Source organism: Apiospora kogelbergensis (assembly GCF_038363985.1).
Source record: "Apiospora kogelbergensis strain CBS 113332 chromosome Unknown utg000006l_segment0_segment0, whole genome shotgun sequence".
NCBI lineage: Eukaryota > Fungi > Ascomycota > Sordariomycetes > Amphisphaeriales > Apiosporaceae > Apiospora > Apiospora kogelbergensis.
Window position 1 is genome coordinate 4,346,222 of NW_027117423.1, and position 19,766 is coordinate 4,365,987.

At 36.0% G+C, this 19,766-nt stretch overlaps 4 protein-coding genes across 4 annotated transcripts; 2 read left to right on the forward strand and 2 right to left on the reverse strand.

Moving 5' to 3' along the window:
* Positions 1-643: 643 nt before the first annotated feature.
* Positions 644-961, reverse strand: PG998_010241 (uncharacterized protein; the record flags this gene model as incomplete). Its single annotated transcript, XM_066877057.1, has 2 exons — positions 644-870; positions 949-961. The coding sequence occupies 2 exons, from the start codon at positions 959-961 to the stop codon at positions 644-646; spliced, it is 240 nt and encodes a 79-aa protein (XP_066729213.1).
* A 1,096-nt stretch (positions 962-2,057) lies between these two features.
* On the reverse strand, positions 2,058-5,051 carry PG998_010242 (Sterol 3-beta-glucosyltransferase UGT80A2; the record flags this gene model as incomplete). The annotated part of the gene is made up of 13 exons (XM_066877058.1): positions 2,058-2,113; positions 2,179-2,262; positions 2,319-2,457; positions 2,511-2,877; positions 2,933-3,286; positions 3,352-3,460; positions 3,515-3,773; positions 3,828-4,018; positions 4,042-4,139; positions 4,213-4,430; positions 4,497-4,648; positions 4,716-4,889; positions 4,946-5,051. 13 exons carry the CDS (start codon positions 5,049-5,051, stop codon positions 2,058-2,060), a joined length of 2,307 nt encoding a protein of 768 aa, XP_066729214.1.
* A 977-nt stretch (positions 5,052-6,028) lies between these two features.
* PG998_010243 (RTA1 like protein-domain-containing protein) lies at positions 6,029-6,946 on the forward strand (the record flags this gene model as incomplete). The annotated part of the gene is made up of 2 exons (XM_066877059.1): positions 6,029-6,206; positions 6,273-6,946. The coding sequence occupies 2 exons, from the start codon at positions 6,029-6,031 to the stop codon at positions 6,944-6,946; spliced, it is 852 nt and encodes a 283-aa protein (XP_066729215.1).
* An 11,359-nt stretch (positions 6,947-18,305) lies between these two features.
* PG998_010244 (uncharacterized protein) lies at positions 18,306-19,145 on the forward strand (the record flags this gene model as incomplete). The annotated part of the gene is made up of 3 exons (XM_066877060.1): positions 18,306-18,544; positions 18,619-18,893; positions 18,967-19,145. Coding segments are annotated over 3 exons (693 nt in total), but the record flags the coding sequence as incomplete, so codon positions are not given.
* Between the last annotated feature and the right edge of the window lie 621 nt (positions 19,146-19,766).

Here is a 19,766-nt window from a genome sequence, read left to right on the forward strand (position 1 = left end):
TGGTTTTATCGTCTTTATATATTGATTACGAGTACCGGAGAAGCCGAAATGTTAATGCCACACTAGGAAAGTGAGTGCTATACGCTCCATTAAGCCCTTATTCATGGAATCTTCTGGGTGAAACTTACTTTTGGTCTGTCTCTTAAATAAGGTTATTTTTCTGTTGGTCTGACAGCCCGGCAACGAACTAAAAGGAATTAACAAGACGATGAATCCCACTTATACCATATGGGACCACGATCTGGCACCTAACGCATTGTTGAAAGGTCATCGTCGAAGTCAAAGGATGTAACCGCTATAAGCTCCACGACCGCAGCGATCACCGAGAGCCAGCAAGTTGTTAGTACTGGAACAGGAGTCATTATCAGTAGGACTTTAACGGGCGTGAAGTCCGCAAATGATTGCATTGTGGACACAGGGATCGTGTGTACCTTTTCTCGAAGTCCATCAGACTGGCTATTCAAACCAGGCAGTCCTTAGTGGCGGTTCGCAGCCACGTCTTCCCATGCCAGATGCTGAATGAACTCAATGCCGCTCTAGTTGCCGGCCAATAAACGAAGAGCCTGACCACCTATCCTCCCTTGAACCTTATCTCCCCGAAGCTACCTCGTAGCCAAGAGCAAACACCCAAGCTGTGGCTGGCCTACTCCCCAACACATCCCCAGCGAGCGTCGTAGCATTTCCCATCCTTGCACATGATTTGACCATCCGGACAGCCCTCGCCACAGAGCATTGAAACCTCGTGGTTAAGGGTACAGCCATAGGTGGCGACGTAGCAATTGCCGTCCTTGCACATGGTCTGGCCCGCGGGGCAGCCCCCGCACGTGCCCAGAACGAGCGTGGGAAGGGCGCTCAGGGTGAGGAGTCCGACTGGAGAAGATGGGGTTAGTACGAGCTGTTATTGTCACGGGATGTGACTGACTGTGGAGAAGGGAAGGAGGGACTTACTGGTGAAGCGCATGGTGGCGGTTGGGTCTTGGTGGTTTGAGAGACGGTGCGGGTGTCTTTTGGTATGGCTGTGGTGGGTAGATGACTGATGGACTGGAATGCGATGCTTTTTGCGATAAGTAAGCCTTGTTTGTTTACCGACGGCTTGGAGTCTTTATATAGGCAAAACGCACCCACAAACTTGAATTTAGGTTAAATTTCCTCCCCTTCCACCTCTGCCAGAGTGACAAATGCGGCGATCTTGTGACATATGGTGGCAATGATCTCAACCTCGTACGAGAGAGAATTCAATGACTTCTTCGCTATTTGCCTGATTTACGCTCAGAAATATCACATGGCATGTCAGAAATAGTAAAGGTTGTGTAGCCCCTGCTGGTCACGACCGTCACACCCTGGCAGGCGAGACCCAGGTCTTTTCAAGGGGCCCACCGCTACAAGCCTGAACTTCTTGCTGGGTTGTGTTTCTTACACGCCCAAACGGCATGGCCCTCTTCTGGATTACCTATGTTCGAAAGGACAAAAGGGGCGGTCGAGGGACACGAGGTCGCCGAGTGCTGGAGCACAGCTACATCATTGTGTAACCAGGGGTCTTTTGAAAGCCACTTTTTTGTCCAACGAGAGCATACACAAGGTAGCGAGCCTCGCGAGTTTATTTGACATGTCGTCAGCAGGCGAGGGGCGGGAGTGTTCGAAAGTACAATTCAGAGATCCTAGTGATGCTATTCACACATCCCCATCTTGCTCGTCCCTTTCCGGTAAGATGTCAAGCTGCCCACCCAATAGAAATCAAGCATCACCATGGTCCTAACGTCAAGGCCTGTCAGCCGGCTGTTAAGGTCACTGGGGTGGTTCTTGGGAAACAACGGTTGACAGTGAAAACGAAGAAGGTTGACTTGAGCCCCAATTCAGAATTTGTGAACATTGAAAAACATCCACCGGGCTCGATCGGGGAATCAACAGGGCCGGTCAAAGTGGTCTAGATAAAAAAAGCGATAGTGACAGCCTAAGTGAAACTGGTTTTTGTATCAGAGCCGCCGTCAATCGAGGCTGCAACTCAAGTTCTATCGGTAGGGTTGATTCTTGGGGACTTTCGAACTAGGGGCTCGAAATCACTTTTTGGTTGAGTCCTGAAGCATCTGGCACTGCGCCACGAAATCAGCACAGACTGTTGTGCTGTCGACCTGGGTACCACCCGAGGTCTTATGCCAATGCAACAGCAAATGCTTGGACTCTTTGACGGCGGCGTTGCGCCCCTGGCCGCCTTGATCGACTTGTAGACGCCTTGGGCCGGGTAGGCCATGAGTCCAAACATGGCTGTTCGGTTCATTAGCACTCAGCTCACTCAACGCTACGGAGCCCGTTTCACTTACCTGCTCCAGGCTTCGCAATGAGCCCAGCAGTGCCCTTGCCAGCGCCCTTGAGAAACCCCAGGGCCCCCTCTTCTTTTGCCCCTTTGTAGGGCTGGGTCACGAAGCCCGTTAGTCCGTGATAGAAGCCGGAACCGAATGTCTGTGTGCGCAGTCAGCATAACAGAATGCCTCCCCACGACGCGGGCTGGTTACCTTGGCAGCGACGACGCCGCCGCTTTGCCACCCGGTCACGCGCCCATGGTCTTTGGTCTCCTCGCCATACAGGCGTGGGAGATTCCGGAAGCCTTCGGCAAAGGCCAAAGGTGTGTCGACCAGGGTCCCCTTTGCAACCACGCCAACCATGGAGCCGACACCCCCAGCCGCGCTTTTCATTGCGGCCCGGCTGGCGGCGGCGGCGCCGCCGCTGTTCTGCGTCGTGCGTTTGTAGTCCCGGAACGGGTCGATGAAGGTGCCACCCAGAGCCGAGGTGAAGTCGGTCACGATGCCAAGCGTGGAGGCTGCGCCTCCGGTCAGGGGGTCCCATCGGCGTACGTCGGTGTTGTATTCCTTGGAGCGCAGCCTGTGCGACTGTCAGCTGCGTGCATCAAGCGGCCTGGTCATGTGGGAAAACTCACGGACGGAGTCGATCGATTTTGATTTTCTTCTTGGCGAGCAGAACGGAAGCGACCGCATCTGACACGCGGATTGCGTGCTTTCCATGCATTTCCAACAGCCAGCGAGCGACCTGGCTACGATCGATCTGGCAGCGCATCTCTTCCAGCGGAAGCCAACGGTGAAAAGAGTCCACGGCAGCTCGGGTACCATTCTCGCGACTCATCTGCTGTGCGATCTTGGTGGCAGCCTGTCTCGCCTCGCGAGACAGCACGAACTGAAGTGCCTCGGTCAAACGTTCCACGGTAACCTCTTTTTGGGGGATAGGTTTGGCACCAGCGCCGGCGGCTGCTACCACGTTGGCCCAAAACGGCTGGCTGTCATGCAAGTCAGCATTCTTGGCTGTCTTGTGTCTCTCCAAAAGATCGGGTGGTCGTCATACTCGCCAAAGAAGGGTATAATGACGGTGGGGCGGCCGTTCGCCAGCCCACAAGCCGTCGTACCAGCGCCCCCGTGGTGCACCACGGCCGCCACCTTTGGGAAGAGCCACTCTGCGATACGTCAATGATGGGTTCGGTGGGGGTCTTCGGACCTGGGAGACACACCATGCGGACAATCTCCTAAATAGAAGACCTGATCATCGCTGGGAGAGTCTCCGCCGAGTTTGCTCCATCCTCGCGATATAATGACGCGCACGCCACATCTACGCGTTGCCTCGAGAATGACGTTGGTGAGCCGGCCCGGGTTGTCCAGCACGATACTTCCGAATCCGACATAAACGGGCGGGGGCCAGCGGCCAGGAAGGCCGCGAGGTCCGGTGGGGGTTGTATACGGGCGCGTCGCGCATGAAGAATCCGCAAACGTCTGTGTATCGATCCATCAGCTAAACGAAGACGGGGCTTGCAGTGAGGAGGAAACATCGCTCAAGGGGGGCTCACCGATTTCAAGGCCCCAGTCTGCCGGCTTCGGGACTAGGCTAGGTGACCAGCAATACGTGTGAGGTAGGCGAAGGTAATGGTTGATGCCCGGGCCCATGGAGCCGGCCAGGCTCTCCAGTTCGAGGTCGTGCTTCCTCCAGGCGTTGATCACGTCGCCCAGTCTGTTGGGCGCTCGCGGTCAGCTCTTGGCGCACTTGGCTCGGGGACGCGCGGGGGTACCTGCCCTTGCCAGGTCATGAGGTCCACGACGCCGTACGTCAGCCAGTTGGCGTCGGCGGGCTCGAGCTCGCCGCTCTGCCGGATGTTGGCCAGGGGGTGGGGAAGGCCCGCGTGGCGCACCACGGCATGGTGAAGACGATGTGCACCGGGACGCCCAGCGCCTGCGCGCAATGCACGTGGGCGAAGCTGGGGGGTTGGCGATGATGGCGTCGGCCACGAAGGGCGCGCCGGAGACGGGGTCGGCATCGACGCACGAGAGCCAGCAGCCATGCAGCATCTCCCTGATCATACGCCGCTTGCGCCCGATATCGCCGCCCCGCAGGGTCTCAAGCGAAGGGATCAGGCCGGGGTTCTTGACCATATACTGGGCAGTGACACAGTGTCAGCGGTGTTGTTCGTTGTTCGGAGAGGGGAAAGTGCCGTTGCGTACCGCCATGAGGTCGGTGGGGTCGCCGCCAATGGGATAGAATTCGATACCGGAGTCCCGCACGAACTGATCGAAATTGTTGTGGGTGGCAAGACGGACCCGATGGCCGGCGCTCTTGAGGGCCACGCCCATAGCTATGAAAGGCTGCACATCGCCTAGATGGCGTCAGCAAACAGCGTCAACAAGGTGGTGCAATCGGGGCGAATTTGGGAAGCGTGTCACCTCGACTGCCGACGACCTGGATGACGATATTCAGGCCGGGGACGTCGCGTCGCGGTGGCGGGGCGGCAGATGCCACCCCGGGATCTGACGGCAAGCCCTGCGGTTGACGGTTGATCAATTGCTTCAACTCGGCCGGCGCTGTTGAATTGAAGGCGATGTCTATCGATCCGTTCTCTGCATGGCGCGCATTAGCCTGGCAGGTCCCCTAGGCTGGACTTCGACAACTGTACCGGTGATAGCGGCCGAGCTCGCGAGAATATCGCCTGTCGAGTGCAGTTCATACGGCGGGGGCGCGTCGAGCGCCCGTTCGGTGTCGGTTGAGTCTTTTCGTTCCATGGTAACTGCAGATAAGGAAGGGGAGGAAGAGGAGGGGGGGATAATTGAAGCCGCAACACTAGGGATACGGGCAGCTGGGAGAAGCAGCGTCGGACATGGTGATCATAAGTCAACGTATATGTAAGAGGCAGTTGTGAGGCGGTCCACACGCACCGCGAGTCAGCACGAGATTCAGACCAGTTCATGCGTGTACGCATGGTGATGCATGGCGGCACATCCATGACAGGTCGTGTCAGGACTACCCGTTCGACAGCCAGCGCTAGATCACGCTTGCATCCATTACGTACTTTAGTAAAGGTACTATAACTCTGCACTAACAAGTAGGGACCGTGCAGGGTCGCTGGGTCTACAGGGCTGTGCCGAAAGCATCCAACCAGCCCCGACTAGCGCCCGACTCGGTGGAACCTCCGGTGTCGATTCGTATAGACTCGCATCAGTTCGCATTCTTCGCATAGACCAGCTCCGACCACGCATTTCTCGGCTTCTGTATCGCACTAGAAATGTGCCGGCGCGAGAGTGGGGTTCAACCCGCGGGCCGTTTCTCGATGCACCACCTTCGCCCTTCTCCAGGTCGCTCGCCATTTGGACTTGTCGCAAATTGCCGGATCTCTGGGCCAAGGGGCGTTCCTGATGCACAGCCCATGCTCGTAAGCACCTGTGCATTTTCAGACAGGTCTACCACGACAGCCTCACTCCCGAACGCAGGCATCATGGGAGCCTCTGGGGCCCAGAACGGATCATGGCTCCGGAGGAACCCGCTGGGCCTGCAGGCAGCTCGTATCGACAGCTATGTCAGAAACGCCCAATGGTCCATGTCGACATATAGATAGATATGCCCACCCGGACTCCAAGAGCTTTCCCTATATTCCTCTTTCCACGCATCCTTTCTGCTTCTGACCTCACCGACCGTTCAACGCCCTCCTTTCTTTACTCACCGGTGTCACTCCTTTTCACGTCCCGATCCGCTTCTGTCCACAATGGCCGACCCCAACGTACCCGACCCCGACGCTTTCTTTGCCCTCTATCGGTACCGTCCGTCCGCTGTGGCTGCGGCTGTGGCCTGCGGGGCCTTCGCCGTGGTGACGGCTTTGCACCTGCGGCGCATGCTGAAAGCGCGGACCTTCTATTTCACCCCCTTTGTGATTGGCGGGATCTGTAAGCCATAAATTATCCCCAGCAGCATGTGGCGTACAGCGTCGACTAACACTTTCGGCAATCAAGTCGAGGTCGTTGGCTACGTCGGTCGGATCTGGTCACACAACGATCTGAGTTCGGTCCTTGGCTACTCGATGCAGCAGCTCTTCATCCTCCTCGCCCCGGCCCTCATGGTCGCCTCCATATACATGATCCTAGGTAGGATGATCCGCGTGCTCGGCGCCGATCATCACTCCATCGTCCCTCTCCGCTTCCTCACCAAGATCTTTGTCGCGGGCGACGTCGTTTCCTTCATCGCCCAGGGCGGCGGCGGCGGCATCCAAGCGGCCGGTTCTCTGGAGCTTTTCGAGCTCGGCGAGAAGATCATGGTCGTTGGCCTGTTCATCCAAATCGTCTTTTTCGGTTTCTTCATGGTCGTTACCGTCATATTCGATTTCAGGCTGAGCAACCGCCCGACCGACCCAGTTTTGCAAGGAATCATTCCGTGGAGGCGATACCTCATCACCCTCTACACCACCAGTTTGATCATCATGGCCCGGAGCATCTTCAGGGTCATCGAGTACGTTCAGGGAAACAACTGCTATATCATCAGGCGCGAGTATCTTCTCTACATCTTCGAAACTTCCCTCATGTTTCTGGTCATGTTCGTTTTCTTGGTGCAATACATCGATGGCTTGGCCGCCAGACTTGATGCCACCAAGTTGGAAGAGGATTCGATCGATCTGGTGGAGGTGCGTTGAGCAGATTGAGTTCCGGGCTCTGCTCCGATCAGGCCTGGGATATCGGCTGGCAAAGAGTTTATAGGCTACGAGTGGCAATAGCAGCCACGTTAACGAATGTGGGGTCAAGGATGGCCATGAGTTTGGGTACTGTAATACACTGGTGTCCTTTTCGCCTTTGAAAGAGGAAGACTAACAAATTACCATCGACCTTTTTTTATCGTTTTGTTTAACGCCCATGGAAAACGGCCTTCCTTTCGACCGTGTGCGTGTGAATTGCATTAGCAGTGGATTTCCGCACCTCAGTGATAGCAGTGGTCGTGATACTATGTGTTGAATCAGGCCTCTCAGGGGTCAGGGGTAATACTGTCGTGCGAAAGGCGCACGGACTACCACTTCGTACTTAAAAGGAAGACTAGTTGCCAGGCCAGTCTCGTACTTAGCTTAAAAGGAGTAGACGTATTATATAATATATTATTTCTTACTGCTATATTTAAACTATATAATCGTGTACACACTATCTAATACTATATATAAACGCTGTAAACTAATATCGTACTAAAGTAATCCCCGGCTATCTAGCGGGATAGTTTAAATATAATAAATACCTTAAGGCGTATTTATTTTTAAGTTAATTAAGTTAAAACTAATAAAATTAGGTTAGATTTTATTTACTTTAATAGACTTTTCGGTTTATAAACATAAAAGCTTAATATTTTAATAATATATTTTATTTTATTATCTTATTAATTTAAATATATTATAACCTAACTATTATAACCTAACCTAACTAAACAGCTAGTACCTACTACCGGTATAGAATTATAATAACCTAGAAAGATACCTACCTTACTAATTAATATTTATATTTATAACCCTATTTATAATAACTGATATATCTTTAAATAAGATACTAGGATTAATATTATAACGACGGTTAGCGTTAAATTAAATAAAAAAGGGATAGTATTAAAGGGATAGTATAGTTAGGATAGTACGGCCGGAATAGTAGGTATAGGATAGTATACGGGCGCTAGCTAACTTTAAAAAAGAATTATATAACGGCTCTCGGGATCTCGATAAAATTTAAAGATTTAGTTTAATAGGATTTTATAAGAGTTATAAAATCCTTTCTAATTAGTAAAGGAGGGATTAAATATATAATTACGAATATTTCCTATATATTTTATATAGATACTCTTTATTTTAATAATTAATTTAAATATTAATTTTAATTTATTAATAAAATATATTATTTTAATAATTTATTATACCTTTAATTAAATTCTATTATTAATTAAAGGATATTACTTATTATATTAGGAAATAGAGTCTTTTATATATTTAAATACTCTTTTATTTAATTAATATAAACCTTAATATATTTATTAAGTTTCTTTAAATACCCGATAGCTATTTATTATATTTTAATTACTTTTATTTTTATAAGTTATTACTTAAACCCTTAAATAATATTCTATAAGAACATTATAATATCTTAAACCTTAATTAATAATAGAGCCCCTTAATAAGGTAACTTAAATAATTCTACGGAAGGATCCGATATCTTTATTATAATTTAATAACTTTAAAAATAGATTAATAAACTTACTATTAATAATAAATAATTTACGGACTAAATCGCGGTTATACCCCCTTATAATATCTAATACTTTAAATATAAATTAATACCTTTTTAAATTTATAATAAAAAAAAAGGGAATTATTTATAAATTCCTAACCTAAATAAAGGTATATTTATAATATTATACTAAAGAATTTAGGTCTAAATTAAATAGAATTCTATATACCGCTAGTTATTTTAAAGGAGATACCTTTATATAATTTAAATTTATTATATAAAACTTTCTTAATAATCCCCTTAAAGATAAATAAAAAGATTATATATATATTATCTTCCGTTATTATATTAATTTCGAAAATAAGTTAAAAGTTATATTTAAAAACCCTAATAAAGCTTAGATTATTAAATAATAATTTATATAACTTAAATAAAAGGGATTAACCTTTATATATATAATTAAATTTAAATAAATATCCTTTTAAATAAAGTAGAACGACGATAATATTTTAATAATACTCTTTTATATAAAATTATAAAAAGATATAAAAGATAAAATTAATTAAGAAAATTATTTTAATAACTTCGATAAATATATAAAAAAAGGTAATTAAAATCGATAACTATTTATATAAATAACGACTTAAGAAATAAAGTAACTATACTTTACGGATAAATAATAAACTTTAAACTAATTATAAATAACTTATTTAAAAGATATAGAAAAAGATATTTTATAAATTTTATAACGGATTTATAAATCTTAATACTATTTAACGGAATAATAAAGATAACCGGAAAAAAGTTATTTATTATAATTATAAAAAAGATAGGTACTTTACTTATAATTATTATAACCCGAAAAAGATATTTTAATAAATCCTTAAAGGGTAATATATTAACGCTATTAATAGAGAATTAACCATAATAATTATTAATAAAAAAAGTATTAATAATATACCTAATATATTATATAATAACCTATCCTAGATAATTTATTATAATAACGGTTATAATATTTATTTAATAAATAAAAAAAGAATTAAATAATTTCCTAAACCTTTAAAGAATAAAGATAAAATAATATAAAAACTCGTTATAATTTAATAGGAATTTATTATTAAATTTATAGGTTACGATTTAATTAATAAAGAATTTAAAATAAAAGAATTTATAAATTATAAATAACTCGTTAATATATTTATAAATAACTTTATTAAAAAAATTATAAAATTATAAGATTTAAAAAAGGATAAATAGCTTATTATCCTTAATACCTTATTCTTTAACTTTAGGAAGTTATAATAAACCTTTATTATATATAGGTTTAAATAAAGGATTAAAGGTAATTACGTAATAAACGACGATTATTAAATAACCTTTATTAATAAAATTTATTTTATCTTTTTATAAATTTTATATATTTATAATATATATATAAAATATTTTATAAAAAAATTTAAAAATAACTAATTCTTATAAAGGATTAATAAAAGATTAATCTTATAATTATATTTAAATTATTTAATTAAGAAAATTAAAATAATTATACTTAATAAACGATATATATACCTATTAATATAAAAAGATCTTTAATAATTATAATAATATTATTTATAAAGTTAAAATTAAATCCTTTATAAAGAGGATTAATATTTTATTTATATATAAAAAAAGTTTAAAGCTTTAAGAAAGTTATAAATTAATAAGCTTTATAAATTATAATATACCTTAAAGATAATTATTATACTTTTTAATATTTATAAAATATATAATTAACGGTTTAATAAAATAAAGGACTTTTAGAATTATAACTTCTTTATTATTAATAAATAAATTATTATAACCGACCGTTATATAGAGAGCTAAATTAATAATAACGGAAAGGTTACTTTTTTATATTAAAAGAAAAATAAATTAAAATTTATTTATAAATTTAAATCTTAAATATAAAGATTAATAAGAATTATTAAATTAGAATTTATACTATTATTAATATATTTATTAACGCTTATATTTACTTTAATTTAGCGAATAACTCTATATTAATAATAAAGGATATAAAGAAACCCCGGGTATAAAAAGTAATAATCGAGAAACGAGTATTATTAATTATAATAAAATAATACCTAATAAAATAAAATAAATCCCTATATATTATAACGGATAAACGAGATATTTATAAATATATTATATTATTAATAAATATTAAAAAAGTTATTATTAGAACGTTATTCGATAACGGAATATAAAGAAATTATATTTTATTATAAATTATTAACGATCTTAAGTTAAGATAATAAAAGAAAGGTACTTTATATTAATTTAAAATTATTAATAAAGGACTTATATTTTATAAAGGTAAAGAAGTATAAAGGGAAGTTATAAACTTTTTAATTAATATTAGAAGATAATATAAATAAATTATATATAATATTACGGACGTTATAAAATATAATATAATTTTAAAGATACTTTAATTATAAATAAACGATTTTAGAATTAATTAAAAAATAAGTTAACTTTAATAAAATATATTAAAAAGAGGTTTAATTAAAGGATAATAATTTAAAAAGTAATCCCTTAATAAATTTAAAGTATTTTAAATATATATTATTATTAAAGAATTAAAGTTGAATATTATAATAATTATATTAAAAGAATATTAATAATTTAAAAGTTTCTTTAATAAAAAATTAAAAATAAGCTTACTACTTTATATATAATAGGATTATAAAATACCCTTTAAAGATAAGAAAGAACCCTTATTTATATTTATATATAAATTTCATTAAAAATATAAAATAATCTTAAAGGAATATATTATGAAGAACTTTAAAAAAGGAATTATATGACCCTTAATATTATTAATAAGCTTCCTTATCCTCTTTATATTAAAGAAAAATAAAGATAAAAAACCTAAATAATATATATATATTAATTATTATAAATTTAACGAAATTATTATTTAAAATTAATACCCTTTACCTTTAATTAATAATTTATAAAATAAGTTATTATATATTAAAATCTTTATAATATTTAATTTATTTAATATATATAATCTAATTTATATAAAGGAAAGAAAAGAATAGAAAATTATATTTTAAATTAAATATAGTTATTTTAAGTATTAAATAATATTATTTAGCTTAACGAATGCCCCGGTTAATTTTTAAACGATAATTAATTATATTTTATAAAAATATTTCGATAAATTTATTATAATTTATTTTAATAATATTTTAATTTATTCTAAAAATAAAGAATAGTATTAAAAATATATAAAGTTAATACTTTAAAAGTTATAAAATATAGATTTATTAATTAATTTAAAGAAGAATAAGTTCTATAAAATAACGGTTATATTTATAGGATACGTTATATTCTTTAATAAAATTTAAATAAAACTTTTAAAAATTATAATAATTAAGGAATAATTAATATTTATAAACGTTATTAAAATTAAATCCTTTTTAAAATTAATTAACTATTATTAGATATTTATTTTTAAATTTAATAAGTTAACGATACCTTTAACGAACTTAATAAAGAAAGATAAACTATTCTAATAAACCGATAAAGAAATAGAAGCTTTTTAAATTATAAAAGAATAGATTATTAATAAATTAATATTTTATATAATAGATTTTATAAAACTTTTTAAAGTCGAAACTAATATATTAGATTATATAATTAGAGGTTAATTAAGCTAGCGAGATAATAATAGAAAATTATACCTTATTATATTCTTTTTAAAGAAATTAAATAGATTAGAGTTTAATTATTAAATATATAATAAAGAGTTAATAATTATTATTAAAGCTTTTAAGGAATAAAGATATTACTTTAATAGAATTATAGAATTAATAAAGGTTTATACTAATTATAAGAATTTAATTATATTTATTATTATTAAAGAATTAAATAAATAATAAGTACGATAATTTAAATTCTTATTAAAATTTAACTTCGTTATTATTTATTATAAAGGTAGCGATAATAGAAGGGCCGATACCTTTAATTAACGACCGAATTATTAAGAAGAAGTATTATTTAAGATATATATTATTTTTATATAAAATTAAAATAGTAACTTAATATTATTTTAATACTTAAATACTATTAATTAAATTTAATATTATAATAAATAGGTTATTAAATTTAAAAAATATACCCCGGAAGTTTTTAACTTTACCGATTAAATAAAGAATAGATTTAATATTAAGAATAGAATTTTATATTATTATAATAAGATCTATATCTTTAAATAATATTAAGAGGAGTTTATTAAAGAGTTTTATAAATACCCTATATATAAATATTAAAAAGTATTTAAGATTTAAAAATAAATTACTAAGTAATTTAATTATAGGAACTTAAAATTAATTATAGCTAAGGTAATCGGCGATTATAACTTATATAATAAAGCTAAATCTATAAGATATAAGCCCTATAAAGAATTATAACTAATCTTATTATTAAATAAAATATAGAAAATTATTATATTTAATTTTATAATTAAATTATTATTATTAAAGGAACTATTAATTAAGGCTAAATATAACAATATTTTAATAATTATTAATAAATTTATAAAATATATTTACTTCTTTTTATATATAGAATTAAGTGATATTAACGATTTAATTTATATATTCCTCTATATTATTATTAATTAATATAAATTATTAAAAATAATTATTTTAAATCGAGATAAGCTATATATTATTAAGTTTTAGAAATTATTTATAATATAATTTAATATTAAATATAAGTTATTAACGGTTTATTACCTTTAAATAAATAGATAGATCGAGTAAATAAATTAAATTTTAAAATAATACCTATAATATTATATTAATTATAAATAAAATAATTAAATATTATTATTATTTATAATATAATTTATTTATAATAGTATAAATAACGAAGCTATATATATATTATTATTTTAAATAAATTATAGGTATAACCCTAAAATTACCCGAGTACCTTTAGAAGGAGAGTCGGTATTAATTATAATTATTTAAATTGAAAAATTAAAAGAATTTTAAATTATATTATAATAAAACTTTACTTTTTTTTAAAAAAAGAATAAAGAAATATATTAATTAATTAAAGTTAAAGGGACTAACCTTTAAAAAGGGAGAAAAAGTTTACCTCTTCCGGCGAAATATTAAAATTAAACGATTAAATAATAAATTAAACTTTAAAAAGATTAAATTATTTAAAATTATAAAAGTTATTTTAGAAATTAATTATTAATTATCGTTATTTAAAATAATACGGATATACCCTATATTTTATATTTTATTACTTGAACTAATTTCCGAAAATATAAAAATCGATATATAATTAAAGGTTAAAATAAATTAATATAAATATAAAATTAAATAAATTCTTAAAAAATAAAAAAAGGGTAAAGGAATTAATACCTTATTTAATAAAAAAGTTATTTATTAAAGGATAATATTTAAAAATCTAGGAAATATTTAAAAAATACCGTAGAAAAACTTTAAAAGTTTAAAATAAAATAAAATTAAATTTAATTAATAGTAACGGCTTTAATAAAATATTTAGATATACTTTACTTTAATTTAAAACGAAGTTTAAAGGTAGTGAAAAAGTTATTATAAAAGCTAGTTTAATTACCGTTTTATAATAAACTTCCTTTTCCGTTTCCTCGCGCTTTATATATTCTAACTCTTTAATAATAGAGATCCTACGTTAAACGGCTTATATTATTTTCTTAAATTATATTTTCTTTTATATATATAAATACTAAACCTTTATATTTAATTCACGATAATACTCTTTTACCTCCTTAATCTCCGCTTTTAATTTAAAATATTAAAACGTTACTTTTAATAAAATTTTAGCCGAGAATCCTATATCGTAATTTAATTAATAATTTATAATATATTTCTTATAATATAAAGAATCTTTAAAAGAAACTTTATATAAAAAATTATAATAAATATAATAAAAGTAATTATTAAATATCTCGATAAAGCTTTTAAAAATAATTTAAATAAGAAGATTATAAATTTAAAACTTTTTAATTTTCGGTTTTTTTAATATATAACGCTTTTTAATATAACTTAATATAATAAATATATATTATAATAAAAATAAGAAAGAGGGGATTTATAAAATACCTTTATAATAATAGGATTAAGTATTTATAATAATTAATTACTTTAAAGATAAAGTAATAAAGAAAGGAGGGATAATATTATAACTTAACTTAATTAAATAATTAATACCTATTATTAATATAGAATTATAATAATTCGGAAAGATACTTACTTTATTAATTAATATTTATATTTATAACTTTATTTATAATAATTAATATACCTTTAAATAAGATATTAAAACTAATATTATAATAACGGTTAATATTAAATTAGATAAGAAAGGGATAATATTAAAGGGACGGTATAATTAAGATAATATAATTAGAATAATAGGTATAGGATAATATATAAGCGCTAATTAACTTTAAGAAAGGATTATATAACGGTTCTTAAAATTTTAATAAAATTTAAAGATTTAATTTAATAGAATCTCGCGAGAGTTATAAAATCCCCTTTAATTAATAAAGGAGGGATTAGATATATAATTATAAATATTTCTTATATATTTTATATAAATATTCTTTATTTTAATAATTAATTTAAATATTAATTTTAACTTATTAATAAAGTATATTACTTTAACGATTTATTATACCCTTAATTAAGTTTTATTATTAATTAAAGGATATTATTTATTATATTAAGAGATAGAGTCTTTTATACGTTTAAGTACTTTCTCGTTTAATTAATATAAACTTTAATATATTTATTAAGTTTCTTTAGATACCTAATAGTCGTTTGTTATATTAACTCGATACTATAGTTTAGACCCGCCCGGTATATAATTATAATAACCCGGGTATATATTATTATTAATGTTTATAAACCTTATAATAATAAGTCCTTATAATAAATAACTTTATAAATAATTAATTAAAAAGTTTAAAAATAAATATATTTTAAAAAAATTATATTTTTAAAAAAGATATATTTTTAAAGGAATTATATTCTTAAAAAAAGTATATTATAATATGGAAAGGATAATAAAATATATTTAAATTATATAATAAATTATTAAAGTTATTAAAGTATATAAATAATTTAATTCAATTTATATCTTTAATAAATTACTTAATCTAAACAATTAATAAAAGAAGGATTAAATATATAATTATAAATACTTCCTATATATTATATATAAATACTCTTTATTTTAATAATTAGTTTAAATATTAATTTTAACCTATTAATAAAATATATTACTTTAACGACTTTATTATAAATACCTTTAAAATATATATACCTTTATTATTTTAATTATTTATCTTTTATAATTATTATATATTATATTAATAGAAAAAGAACTTCTCCTATACATTTAAATACTATCTTATATTATTAAATATAAACAAAAAACCTTAATATATTTACTATAATTTCTTTTTAGAACTTTAATAGCCTATATTATATTTTAATTATCTTTATTCTTATAAATTATTATTTAAACCTTTAAATAATAATAATTATAAGAAGTTATATCTACCTTTAAAACTTTATTTAATTATTTCTTTATAACCTTTTATAAGTTATATTATAACTTTTCTTTTTTATTATTAATTAATTTAAATAGCTTTAACTTTAATTTTAATAATAAATTATATAAAAGGAGGTATAGTAACGGCTATATTAATAATATTTAAGGTAATAATAACCGGAATAATCGAAATAATAATAATTAAAATAACCGAGGTAATTAAAGTAATAATAAATAAAGTATTAATAATAACAATAAAGTTAATTAATATAATAAAGGTAATAAAAAGGTTAGTAATTAAAAGAATTATTTTAATAATAATAGGAAAAGTAAAAAGGGTAATAGTTATTACTTTAATAATATATTTCTTTAATTAACTTAAATTATAACGTTAAGAGGAGTTAAAGGTTTAAAAAGGAAAGGGCTTAATTATAATATTTTTAATATATATTATAATAATGAATTATTTAAATAAAGGAATTTAATTTTTATAAATTTAATATAATAAGATAATAATTTAGAAATTAATATATTATATATATTATATTTATAAAGGTTATTATAAATATTATAATAGTTTAATACTCTTTAATAATACTTAATCGATTTTATTTATAAAATTAAATAAAATACATTATTAAAACTAGATATTTATTAGATAATAGAGGGGAATTTAATTAATTATTAAAGTTAGTCAGATCAGTTAAAATAAATTATACGCGAATTTTAACCTTTTAAAATTTAAGCGTAAATAAACACGCCCTTTAAGACACGTACCCTTACTGACGCTGAAGACGACGCCTGTCACTAGGAGGACGAGCGCCGTGGTCATGCTTCTTCTGGCGAAGACGAGGAATCCTGGCCCGCTACCAAAGCGTCTCGTTATCCACAGCCGTGTCCGGGGAAAAGGCTCTCCCATTAACCTTGACTCCGTTTCGAGTGTACTGCTGTGATCAACGTCATCCCCACCCATCCACTTCCGAAAGCCCTGATGGACGAGGGCGCAAAGGGGACACGAACTCGAGGTATCAGCCATGTAGTCCAGATTTTTATGCCACAGAAATCCAGGGTCACCGTCTCCCATAATATTTTCTACGAACATCAGGCACTCGTTGAGTTCGTCGATTGGGCGGACCTCCGCATAAGGCGGAGCGTCTGGGAGGGATCCGAAGGGGATTTTGGAACAAAGAGAGCACACTTCCATGAGAAATGAAGATTTCTAGCATTGAAATGCCTTGTCGTCGTGGGTCTATCATGAATCTTTTCAGCAGATTGTCATGTCGCGTAGCATAGAGGGGCTTAAAGTTGGTGAAATAGATACATATATGTGAGATGTTTCATGTAGCGGTTTCCAACCCCGGAGTAACATTTGGCCGATTTTGGCGCTGCAAATGCGCGATTATGCAGGCTGCTATGCTCAGGGATCGGGAAATGCTAAACGGGTAGGCAGACCGGGACTGACATCCACATGATCCTCAGGATGACGGGCATGGGGTGAGAGGTACTAACAACCGGCGAGCCCCTGCAAATATTGAGCTTTGTAAAACTCAGGTCATCGCTAGAATCCCTCGCAGTCAGTTAATTCAGCTAGAACATGCCCCTTTGCTGTTGACCTTCAACTCACCGAGAGGTCGACTCTATGTCACGAGGTATTATCAGCCTCCCTGTAAACGCCTGAGGCAGCCTGGTGGCTGAAGTCGCGTCTGACTCAGCCCAGTATCGTGACCAATCAATCTCGTGGGTTGTCAATTGCGAACGACCACGGCAAGGATCTCAGCCAAATCGAGGTCAGCGCCATGATCGCCCGTTGGACCCCAATTGGGCGGCTTCCTATCTCTGTCTAGTTGAGTTGGGCTACCTCATCCAGGCAGTAGTCTGAGGCATCAATATGGTATAAAACGGAATCCTCTGTCGCATATCACATTGTGCAACCCAGCACTGCTTCCGCAGCAGAAACAACCTTCCCCCTTGTACGCCTCTCCTTTGTGAACCCAACTCGCAGCAAGTTTCACTGCTTCAAGACAGGAATATGAGAACAATTCTAGTTCCCGTACTTACCTTTGCGGGCTTTTGCTCAGCGTTCCCAGAGCCTTCAAGAGGCTGGGGAGCCTCCGGACCGGGAGATGGTGAGCCAGACAGTTCGCAAGATGAATGTTGTGACTTACATCTTGTGTTTCAGCACGAAGCCCTTGCCCCTTGCTGAACGCATTGGCGAACCACGGATACCTACCCCACGACGGGCGAGACATTGAAAGGGACACGATCGTCGATGCATTGAAAGATGCCGTCAACCTCGACCGCCCATGGTCCGACATCTTCTTCCAGGAAGCCCTGAGCACAGTGCCGGTCGCCAACGCGACCCATTTCTCGCTCCATCACCTCAGTGAGCGTAATGCTATCGAACATGACGCCAGCCTCAGGTATGGCTATATCCCCCAAGCTTTTTCTTCATCCCCTTTTGTAGAACGAAAACCCTCTGACCAGCCTACCACAGCCGGCCCGACGTCTTCTTCAGCCCGCACCAGGACGTCTTCGACCCCGCCGTCTTCGCCGAGACGCGGTCCTACTGGCCCGACCCCGTCATCACCGTGCGGCAGGCCGCCGCGGCCTGCGCGGGGCGCGTGCGGACCGCCAACCGGACGAACCCGGCCTTCGAGCTCAACCGGGCCGGGGCCCCCGCCAGCCTGGCCGAGACGGCCGTCTACATCCTCGCGTTCGGGGACGTCGGCGCGGGCACGGTTCGGCGCGAGCTCGTGGAGCACTTCTTCGGTAGGACCTCTACTTCCACTTTGCACTTGTCTTCCCTATGGTTTGGCTCCTACTGATGGCAGTGTGATGACAGAAAACGAGCGATTGCCTTTCGAGCTGGGCTGGGAGAAGTCCAAGTTCGCACTTACTCAGAAACATTTGGAAGATATGTCAGGCCGAGTGGCTGCCGAGTCGGATGCTCTGCTCGGTGAGGCGGCCAAGATGGGGATCAGTATCGACGCGCAGAGACCTCTTGTCAGGTTCGAGCTCTGAAGCTTCAGTATGAAGTAAGCATGCTTGCTTGGCCGAACCAGAGCGCTCCATGAACATGATGGTCAAGTAGAACACGGGGCATTATGGTCTTGCTGGACAAGAGACAAAGTCCTGAGAAGCAAAGGTAGAGTTAGGAAAAGTATACATATACATAAATCACGAAGGTGAAGAGATTGCACAAAAGCTGTTGATCTGATCAAAAGTCTTGGCCAAGCCGGAACACCCTGACATTGTGTCGGAACTGGCAAACATTTTGTTCCTCATGGGTGCCTCAAACTTGACCGGCGGGTAGGGCGCAGGGTGGTGAAAACCAAGGTTGTGGAAAGCCGATGCCGGCCACCGAGACGAATGGCAGCAGGCGCCCATCGGGCTGGACGACGACTTCGCCGCAGATGAACTGGAAGTAGACCGGGAGGTAGTAGTTGGAATAGTCTCTCATCATGGAGGCAGTACCGAGGATAGAGATTGATGAAAGGGGTGATCCCATTTCTATGAGATGGTGCTTTTGGCTCTTGCTTCCCCGGATATCCCGTAGCAATATTGTGGCACGCCGCTGACATCGGACCGGCTGGGGACCAGCATGGCGGGGATATATTCTCACGGATCCTACATGAAAAGCTC